The sequence below is a fragment of the Oncorhynchus mykiss genome, chromosome 7 (genome assembly GCF_013265735.2).
Source record: "Oncorhynchus mykiss isolate Arlee chromosome 7, USDA_OmykA_1.1, whole genome shotgun sequence".
NCBI lineage: Eukaryota > Metazoa > Chordata > Actinopteri > Salmoniformes > Salmonidae > Oncorhynchus > Oncorhynchus mykiss.
In genome coordinates this window covers 61,180,477-61,191,726 of record NC_048571.1, presented here as the reverse complement: position 1 = coordinate 61,191,726, position 11,250 = coordinate 61,180,477, and the positions used below count along the sequence as shown (strand labels likewise).

The 11,250-nt window shown below is 43.1% G+C and overlaps 1 protein-coding gene across 1 annotated transcript; it reads left to right on the top strand.

Moving 5' to 3' along the window:
• The first annotated feature begins 4,876 nt into the window (after window positions 1-4,876).
• LOC110528157 (probable protein BRICK1) lies at window positions 4,877-10,462 on the top strand. The gene is made up of 3 exons (XM_021609984.2): window positions 4,877-5,172; window positions 9,632-9,714; window positions 9,838-10,462. The coding sequence occupies exons 1-3, from the start codon at window positions 4,959-4,961 to the stop codon at window positions 9,862-9,864; spliced, it is 324 nt and encodes a 107-aa protein (XP_021465659.1). The 5' UTR covers window positions 4,877-4,958; the 3' UTR covers window positions 9,865-10,462.
• Window positions 10,463-11,250: the final 788 nt, after the last annotated feature.

Sequence of the window (11,250 nt, the reverse complement as noted above, 5' to 3'; positions counted from 1 at the left end):
AAAAGCGCAGAGAGCATCATGAAGAACAAGGAACACACCAGGCAGGTCCGAGATACTGTTGTGAAGAAGTTTAAAGCCGGATTTCGATACAAAAAGATTTCCCAAGCTTTAAACATCCCAAGGAGCACTGTGCAAGCGATAATATTGAAATGGAAGGAGTATCAGACCACTGCAAATCTACCAAGACCTGGCCGTCCCTCTAAACTTTCAGCTCATACAAGGAGAAGACTGATCAGAGATGCAGCCAAGAGGCCCATGATCACTCTGGATGAACTGCAGAGATCTACAGCTGAGGTGGGAGACTCTGTCCATAGGACAACAATCAGTTGTATATTGCACAAATCGGGCCTTTTATGGAAGAGTGGCAAGAAAGCCATTTCTTAAAGATATCCATAAAAAGTGTCGTTTAAAGTTTGCCACAAGACACCTGGGAGACACACCAAACATGTGGAAGAAGGTGCTCTGGTCAGATGAAACCAAAATTGAACTTTTTGGCAACAATGCAAAACGTTATGTTTGGCGTAAAAGCAACACAGCTTATCACCCTGAACACACCATCCCCACTGTCAAACATGGTGGTGGCAGCATCATGGTTTGGGCCTGCTTTTCTTCAGCAGGGACAGGGAAGATGGTTAAAATTGATGGGAAGATGGATGGAGCCAAATACAGGACCATTCTGGAAGAAAACCTGATGGAGTCTGCAAAAGACCTGAGACTGGGATGGAGATTTGTCTTCCAACAAGACAATGATCCAAAACATAAAGCAAAATCTACAATGGAATGGTTCAAAAATAAACATATCCAGGTGTTAGAATGGCCAAGTCAAAGTCCAGACCTGAATCCAATCGAGAATCTGTGGAAAGAACTGAAAACTGCTGTTCACAAATGCTCTCCATCCAACATCACTGAGCTCGAGCTGTTTTGCAAGGAGGAATGGGAAAAAATGTCAGTCTCTCGATGTGCAAAACTGATAGACATACCCCAAGCGACTTACAGATGTAATCGCAGCAAAAGGTGGCGCTACAAAGTATTAACTTAAGGGGGCTGAATAATTTTGCACGCCCAATTTTTCAGTTTTTGATTTGTTAAAAAAGTTTGAAATATCCAATAAATGTCGTTCCACTTCATGATTGTGTCCCACTTGTTGTTGATTCTTCACAAAAAAATACAGTTTTATATCTTTATGTTTGAAGCCTGAAATGTGGCAAAAGGTCGCAAAGTTCAAGGGGGCCGAATACTTTCGCAAGGCACTGTATGTTTCCATTTTAGTAGTCAACCAAGTTACCCTAGAAATCGTGACTTTTTTTCCCGGTTGGACCGGAAACCCAGTGACAACACTCGGATCTGCAGCTTTCATTTTCCGGTGGGAAAGAGAAATACCCCTGTATTTACTAGAAAAGGTTGCTCATCCACCATAGCAGAAAAGGAAGATCCAGGTCCCTCGGCAGCTGAAGAAAGGAGGAGGCTGCTGTATGCACAGTTGAAGAAAGTTCTCATTGAGGTGCATCTTGAAACATTAGCGCAGTTGAAGGTGAATTTGCTGTATATCCACAACAGGTATTCAGCATCACAGCTATCTGATAGTACTTAGGATGGAGACATGACTTCCAGACAAAGACATGTTCAACATCATTGTTGAGTACTTGGAACTAGGGCTGGGCGGTATACCGTATTTTACTATATAACAGAATTGATGCAGGACCGGTTTGGGTTTTTAATTTACCTTTTTATAACGGTATTTTTAATGTTTGGTGTGTTAAATGTGCTGTGTGTGACGTCATTTTTATAGTTTACTCTGCTACTTGAGTCATCCCTCTCCGCTCTCTCTCTCCATGTCGCTTTCCATACAGACCTAGTCCCACCCCCTATCACTCAAGGAGACAGCCTATAGGGAGGAGGTCAGAGACCTGGCCGGATGGTGCCAGAATAACAACCTATCCCTCAACGTAACCAAGACTAAGGAGATGATTGTGGACTACAGGAAAAGGAGCACCGAGCATGTCCCCATTCTCATTGACAGGGCTGTAGTGGAGCAGGTTGAGAGCTTCAAATTCCTTGGTGTCCACATCAACAACAAACTAGATTGGTCCAAACACACCAAGACAGTCGTGAAGAGGGCACGACAAAGCCTATTCCCCCTCAGGAGACTGAAAAGATTTGGCATGGGTCCTGAGATCCTCAAAAGGTTCTACAACTGCAACATCGAGACCATCCTGACAGGTTGCATCACTGCCTGGTATGGCAATTGCTCGGCCTCCGACTGCAAGTCACTTCAGAGGGTAGTGCGTACAGCCCAGTACATCACTGGGGCAAAGCTGCCTGCCATCCAGGACCTCTACACCAGGCGGTGTAGAAACTGCACTGTTGGTTAGGGGCTCGTAAGTTAGCATTTCAATGTATTCGGCGCATGTGACTAATACAATTTGATTTAAATGATGCGTTGAATGCACCATTTACCAAGGCAGAGATGAAAAGGGCAATAGGTAAGACTGGATTAACTTCGCCTGGGAAAGATGAGGTGTGCTATGATATGTTGGCCCATCTTAGTGATGAGGCACAGGATAAGGTATAGGTGTTGTACAACAGAGTGTGGGAGAAGGGGAAACTACCAGGCAGCTGGAAAGAGGCAGTAGTGGTACCAATCCGGAAGCCAGGAAGGACCCAATGAGGCAAACAAGCTATCTGCCAATAGCTTTAACCTTACATGTATGTAAGGTTATGGAAAGTATGATTACAGAAAGGCTAACTTACTTCCCGGAGAGGTGGGGACTAGTATCGTCACATCAGAGTGGATTCAGGAAGGGGAGGGGAACTATGGACTCAGTGCTCTTATTATAAGCAGAGGTCAGGAAGGCTCAGTGAACAAGGAGACTGTTGTAGCTGTCTTTTTTGATGTGGAGATGTGGAAGGAGGGGTTGTTAATCAAGCTTGATATTATGGCAGTAGCAGGAAGAATGTACAACTGGATTAAGGATTTCCTGTTTGGAAGGGTGGATAAAGGTACACTGCAGGGGAGCGCGATTAGTCCTTTGTTGTTCTCAATCACGATCAATGATGTTTACTGTCAGGTACGGCCGGATGTTAGGAGGTTGTTATTTTCAGAAGATGGGGCCTTATGAAAGAGGGGAAGAAATGTGCCATATATATAGTCAGGAAGCAATTGATGAGGTAGAGCAGTTGGCATTAATGTGGGGATTCAGGTTCTCTGTAGCGAAAACTCAGTGTTCTTTACCAGGAGTAAGAATACCTCAAGGTATGCTTGAGGTTATATGGGAGAAACTTGGAGAGGTTGGGGGCCTTCAAGTTCCTTCGGGTGTGCTTTGACACTAGGCTGACCTGGGCAGAACACACATAGTGGTGTGAAAGTATAAGAAGGTGCTAAATGTGATGCACTGTCTGATGGGTGTTCCTTATTGAGGACCATGTATGGTGTATTGATCCAATCTGTAATAGACTATGGCAGTATAGAGTATGGTTCGGCAGCCCGGAGCTCATTGGAAAGGTTAGGTGTCATACAGGGGCAAGGACTCAGAATATGTAGTGTGGTGTTTCGGACGTCCCCAGTGTCTGCACTACAGGTGGAAATGAGGGATATGCCACTGCAGATTTGGAGACAGCAGTTAGCAATGAATCATTTAACTAGGCAAGTCAGTTAAGAACAAATTCTTATTTACAATGACAGCCTACCCCAGACGACGCTGGGCCAATTATCCCGATGGGACTCCCAATCACGGGAAGTTGTGATACAGCCTGGATTCAAACCAGGGACTGTAATGACACCTCTTGCACTGAGATGCAGTGCCTTAGACCGCTGCGCCACTCAGGAGCCCAAGACATGGGGTGTCTCATCCTGTGAAAGGGATTTTACAGGCATGCTGGGAGCATGAGCGAGGACAGAACACAAGCTTAGGGAGGGTGTGTAATATCCAGGCGAAGGAGATGGGACTGTATGGAAGGGAGTTTAGTCCAACAGTAGCTATACCTGTAAACCCACCATGGCTACTCCCGCCTCCAGTATTTGATCTAGAAGTGTTGGAGAGATTACGGGAAAGATAGGGAGGGAGTTGATCCATCTGATTAGTTTAATAGACGCCTGGATACTGTATCAGGACCCCCAAAAAATACAGTTTTATATCTTTATGTTTGAAGCCTTGAACTTTGCGACCTTTTGCCACATTTAAGGGGGCCGAATACTTTCGCAAGGCACTGTATATGGCAGAGCTGATGGCCATACTATTGGCCTTGCAGTGGGTGGGGGAAGTCAAGCCAGACAGAGTAGTTATTTGCTCTGATTCATGTGCATTGTTGATGATTCCGTAGTCCTTTAGCTCAAATAGCAGACAAGACCTGCTTTATGATGTACTACAAACCCATGGCAGGATTAGACAGATGGGTATACAGATAGGATTTACTTGGGTCCTAGCCCATGTGGGGGTGGAGGGGAATGAGGCAGTTGATGTACTGGCTAAACAAGCACTTAGTAGTGGGGATGTTGATGTTGTTGCTTCAATTAGCAAAGCAGAGGCGAACAGTCTGATATGGACAGTCATGGTGCAGAGATGGCAGGAGCAGCAGAAGAGATACTAAGGGCAGGCATTTATTTCAAGTACAGGGGAAAGACAGGAAAGATTGCAGGAAGGGACAGAAGAGAGGAGGCTATTTTTTACTAGATTAAGGGTGGGACACAAACGGTTAAATAATACTTGAAATGTGATAAGAAAGCATCCAATAGGAAAGTGTAATTATTGCCAGGAAACAGACAGTGGAGCATGTATCTAATATGAAGGGGATACATTACATTCGTTTAAAGGGTATATTGAGTTGAACGTCATTAGATACAGTCTCAAATAGTTTGTTATATTTTAAGAGAAACGGGGCAGGCAGGTAGGATTTAGTTTCTCATCGTCTCTGGCCCAACCTCCAATACAGTAGGCAGCGGTAATGCACCATAAAGTTGGATGTCGATAAATCCCACCAAAGAAGTAGTTCACTTTTCAGGGAACTGTCGCTACCTGCTGGTAGCTAGCGCTAACACAGCTTCCTCAAAACAGAAAATGGCCGGTCAAGAAGATCCTGTGCAGAGGGAGATTCACCAAGACTGGGCAAATCGAGAATACATTGAGGTTATCACGAGCAGTATCAAGAAAATAGCAGATTTTCTAAATTCCTTCGGTAAGTACTCAGTAGCTAGATGACTTGGCAACAGCAACAAAACTGCTGTCAATGTGAAGGCCTAACCTACTTCCAGCCCTGCTGGTCTTCTTGGCTAACGTAGTACGTTAGTTGGTTTCCATCCAAGACAGCAATAATATAATATACCTGCAGTACAACTCTCTTACTAATATGTATAACACGGGTTAAGAATTATACTTGCAATGTTATGGCTACGTTTACTTTATCGCGCAATCGATGAAACAGGTTCACTGCGCTTGCTATCTAATTGCGATGAGATTGGACTGAACTCGATACACGTATGTTTATTTTGTAAATACATGTTGTAGTATAAACTTAACATAAGATGAAGTGAGCCAACACTGATTTTGTATCTGTGTGTTCTAAAATGGATAGCTAGCACCAGTTTGCAACGAGTGTGAACTTGCATTATTAAGGAGGGGTGTATCTGTGCGATGCCGACGATGAGTATATGACGTGTCTCGTCTACGCCCAGGAAGCTCGGCAAGCGTTGAAGTCAAAATACTTTCCTTACTCACCAAATGAGTATCACTTAGCTACTATCTCCATTTACTCTCGTTAAGGCCGGTATGTACTTTCAAACTTAAATGTACATGCATCCGTGCAGGTCGGAAGTCTACAACAGCTCTTGACATTGGCGGTGCATAATAGTTTGTACCGACAGATGTAATGTATTTAGTAAACCTATCATTATAGAACAGGGATCTTGAAACCTGTTCCTGGAGATCTACCCTCCAGTAGGTTTTTACTCCATCCCCGGTTGTAACTAACCTGATGCATTTTATAAACCAGCTAATTATTAGAATCATGTGAGCTAGATTAGGGTTGGAATGAAAACCTGCAGGATGGTAGCCCTCCAGGAACAGATTGGGGAGCCCTGTTATAGAATATGCATACGATTGCAACGTCTGCCTATGCCCACACAGTTTAAACATTTTATATTTTTAATACCCTCAAACGCCAAGTTAATTTCAAAATAGGCCATTGCTGTCAATTGTGAATGATAATTCTTTCAATTTTACCAGTGGCATGCAGATGCACTTTCAATCATTTGATTGATCTCAATTATTTTAATGGGAATAGCCTACGCATTTCGATCTTGAATTACTGTTTTGTGAGCAAATTAGCACAGTTGGTGTTAACTATTAGCTTTTCTTGTATTTTGTTTCAATCAAATCATATATCCTGCTTAGTGGCGCCCTCTGTTGTGTTTTGGCGCATGAGAAAATGTGACTATTCAGCTTCATCTAACCATTATGGCTCCCGAGTGCATCTCAGTGCAATTGAAGTCACTACAGTCCCTGGTTCGAATCCAGGCACAACCGCCCGTGATTGGGCGCACAATTGGCCCAGCGTCGTCCGGGGTAGTCCGTCAATTGTAAATAAGAATTTGTTCTTAATGGACTTGCCCAGTTAAATAAAAATCATAAAATCTCACTAAACATTTTTTTTTAGTAACTATGCTGTTATATTCGGTTATGTTAAATATTAAATAATCGTTATGTGATCTTGCGAGACACTGCTTCAGCTTTGATCTAACACAATCGTGAGAAGTAACAATATTTTATTTGTAATAATAAGTGATGAGTAGGACTATTAGGCATAGCCAACATATCTTGAGTGTTATTTTAAACTATTGGAACGCCCTTCGTGGTTCTGAAAGGACAGCGCTAGGATCGAACAATGATGTTAGAAGTTGAACCAACTTGTGGTGGTGAAGTATAGCTGAATCATAGCTCTGCCATTCGGCCAGTTCATGATTATTTTGTTGTTGTTGCAGTATAGCCTAATAGGCTTACGACTTCTTTATGGAAGTTGGAGCCGGAGGGGTTGGCTGCCGCCTTATCGGCTCAGACTGGAATATGTTCCGGGATTCTTCCGATGGCATTGAGGAGTACACCACATCAGTCACTGGCTTTATCAATAAGTGCATCGAGGACGTCGTCCACACAGTGACTGTATGTACATACCCCAACCAGAAGTCATGGATTACAGGCAACATTCGCACTGAGCTAAAGGGTAGAGCTGCCACTTTCAAGGAGCGGGAAGCTTATACGAAATCCTGCTATGCCTTCCAACGAACCATCAAACAAGCAAAGCGTCAATACAGGACTAAGATCGAATCGTACTACACCTGATGCTCGTCGGATGTGGCAGGGCTTGCAAACTATTACAGACTACAAAGGAAAGCACAGCCGATAGCTTCCCAGTGACATGAGCCTACCAGACGAGCTAAACTACTTCTATGCTCGCTTCGAGGCAAGTAACATTGAAACATGCTTGAGAGCATCAACTGTTCTGGACGACTGTGTGATCATGCTCTCTGCATCCGATGTAAGGCAGTTTAAACAGTTCAACATTCACAAGGCCGCAGGGCGGACGGATTACCAGGATGTGTACTGTGAGCATGTGCTGACCAACTGGCAAGTGTCTTCACCTAACATTTTCAACCTCTCCCTGTCCGAGTCTGTAATATCAACATGTTCCAAGCAGACCACCATAGTCCCTCTGCCAATGAACACTAAGGTATCCTACCTAAATGACTACTGACCCGTAGCACTCACGTCTGTAGCCATGAAGTGCTTTGAAATGCTGGTCATGGCTCACATCAACAACATTATCCCAGAAACCCTAGACCCACTCCAATTTGCATACCGCCCCAACAGATCCACAGATGATGCAATCTCTATTGCACTCCACACTGCCCTTTCCCACCTGGACAAAAGGAACACCTATGTGAGAATGCTATTCATTGAGTACAGCTCAGCGTTCAACACCATAATGCCCTCAAAGCTCATCAATAAGCTAAGGACCCTTGGACTAAACACCTCCCTCTGCAACTGGATCCTGGACTTCCTGATGGGTTGCCCCCAGGTGGTAATGTTAGGTAGCAACACATCCGCCACGCTGATCCTCAACACGGGGGCCTCTCAGGGGTGCGTGCTCAGCCCCTGTACTCCCTGTTCACTCTTGACTGCACTGCCAGGCACAACTCCAGCACCACCATTACATTGGCTGATGACCCAACAATGGTAGGCCTGATCACAGACAACGATGAGACCGCCTATAGGGAGGAGGTCAGAGACCTGACCATGTGGTGTAAGGACAACAACCTCTCCTTCAACGGGATCAAGTGGGTAGTATACGGGGCTTTGGTGACAAAACGGATGGCACTGTGATCGACTACATCCAATTTGCTGAGTAGTGTTGGAGGCTATTTTGTGAATGACATCGCCAAAGTCAATGATCGATAGGATAGTCAGTTTTACGGGGGTATGTTTGGCAGCATGAGTGAAGGATGCTTTGTTGCGAAATAGGAAGCCGATTCTAGATTTAATTTTGGATTGGAGATGCTTAATGTGAGTCTGGAAGGAGAGTTTACATTCTAACCAGACACCTAGGTATTTGTAGTTGTCCACATGTTCTAAGTCAGAACCGTCCAGAGTAGTGATGCTGGACGGGCGGGCAGGTGTGGGCAGCAATCGATTGAAGAGCATGCATTTAGTTTTACTTGCATTTATACCAGGCGGTGTCAGAGGAAGGCCCTAAAAATTGTCAAATACTCCAGCCACGCTAGTCATAGACTGTTCTCTCTGCTACCGCATGGCAAGCGGTACCAGAGCGCCAAGTCTAAGTCCAAGAGGCTTCTAAACAGCTTCTACCCCCAAGCCATAAGACTCCTGAACAGCTAATCAATTGGCTACCCAGACTATTTGCATTGCCCTCCCCCTCCCCTCTTCTACAATGCTGCTACTCTCTGTTATTATCTATGCATAGTCACTTTAATAACTCTACCTTCATGTACAAATTACCTCAATTACCTCGACACCGGTGCCCCTGCACATTGACTCTGTACCGGTACCCGCTGTATATAGCCCTGCTATTGTTGTTTACTGCTGCTCTTTAATTGTGTTATTCTTCTCTTACTTTTTGCTTTTTATTAGGTATTTTCTTAACGGAATTGTTGGTTACGGGCTTTGACTACGTGGTATAGTTATTTGTAGGCTGTAGCCTAATGTAAATACAAGTAGCATTGCACTGTTTGAGGAGAGCGCTTTAATTGCGAGTAGGCATTTCATTGTATTGTGCAGTTTACACTTCTGTATCATAAATAAACTTTGATTTGATTAGCTTGAACACATTTACAATAGCCTCGATGTACTTTTTTTTAGCCTCTAGCTAGCCTCTATGTACTTTGGTACCTACCTGTCCCATGCATACTGTCAATTGAGACAAATTGATTGCAATAGTTAGCCTACAGTTGGGAGATTATGAACATGTGCATTGTCTTTTGGGAGATTATGAACATGTGCATTAACTTCATAACGTATGATATTGATGCAATTTTATTCAAAGTCAATTAACAATATTTTCTTATGAGTAACATTGATGTGATCAGAAATGAAAATATGTGGAACATATATTTCCTTTGCTTTAGATATGTCCTGCCGGTCTCGTTTGGCCACCCTGAACGAAAAGCTGACAGCGTTAGAGCGGAGAATTGAGTACATTGAAGCAAGGGTAAGTGTCAGAATTGCCACTCAAATTCTACGTTGTAAATACATTAAATGTTTCCAGTTTGTTTTGCCTGTACAATACTGGATGTCGTCATAATGTGTTCTCTAACCCTCTTTTTCTGTTTAGGTCACAAAAGGAGAGACATTGACCTAAACCAAGATGGTATGCTGGACTGGATGTTGCAGTTTGGCTGAGGGTTGAAAACTACATTTGTGACCATTTCCATGTTTGTCCTTTTTTTTTTTAACTAGCTATGTCTTTTTACAATTTTGTATTTGGTCTGTGGGACCACAAAATACACGTCACACTGTGTGTATTTGGCTGCTGGAGGGTGACTATAATACCACAGCATCTCCCACAATGTTACAATGGATTGACTCTTTAATGCTATCTTAATCTTTGCACACTAGCTCTGCATCGCATTTATTTGATCACAGACTAACATAATGTATTTGTGCAAATCAAAACTAGTTAAGGACATCCTAATAGGGGAACGTTTATTTTATAAGGTCAATTCAAAAGTGATTATGTGAAGGAGTGTACCCACCCCTATGGAGATTTTAAAGAATATGCATTGCAGAAATATCCTTCCATTTTGGCTGAGCCAGGATAATTTGAGCCACAGGAAGAGGGAGTGCCAAAATGAGTCGTCAGCTCTTTAACTGTGGCCATTCTACTTATGTCTTTCACTTGTTGTTATTGTGTTTTCCCTCATTGTTCAAACGAATTGTAATAAACTGTTTAAAAGTAAGTTGTCCATGTTTTTGACATAGTGGCTTGAGAGTGTTTGGCTCAAGGGTAGCATGCCTGGTTGAAGGTGTTACCGGAATATAGTATAGGCTGTGTAGGATCAAGACTTGTATTTTCTCATAGTTAGTCCGTACACATAACATCTGCCAATATAGCCTCTGGTTGCTGCCCTCAGCCATACATTTGTGTTCTGCTCTCTTTGCTACAGGGACTGATTTAACATCTATTTTGATCAAAATTATTTTGAGGGTCAGAAAGTGTCCCAGTCAATTCACCAAATATCATTGGACCACAGAAGGATAGCAATATTTGACACAACATTAGGTGCATGTTGCACTCTAAGATGCACATTTTGTGTTGATTGTCTCAAAAACATCAGGAAAATGGCAATACTGGCTAGTGATTTCTGGAGCTAGGTTTCCATCCAATTGGTGACAGTTTCATGTGAATATATATTCTAGAATCCACATAAAGAAAACATTTCTTGGGAATCACAACATGGCTAACGACTTTAGCTGTATGCCGGCCCAAAACTAAAGAAGGAAGCAGAGGGAAATATTCTAAGCTATTTTAATTGTTAGTGTTATAAAGCAGGCTACGGAGGCCAGGCCGTTAGCAATACTTTTTAACTGGTAAGTCAGGGGTTCCCAAACTTCATTGGCCTGCGACCCCACTTTGATAAAAAAAAAAGTTGTGACCCCACCATGTAAAAATGTTCATGTAATCAAAGGCCAATGTTTACTTTTTTAATTGGGACTATGACAGTCTTACAAATCAGCCTGATAGTAC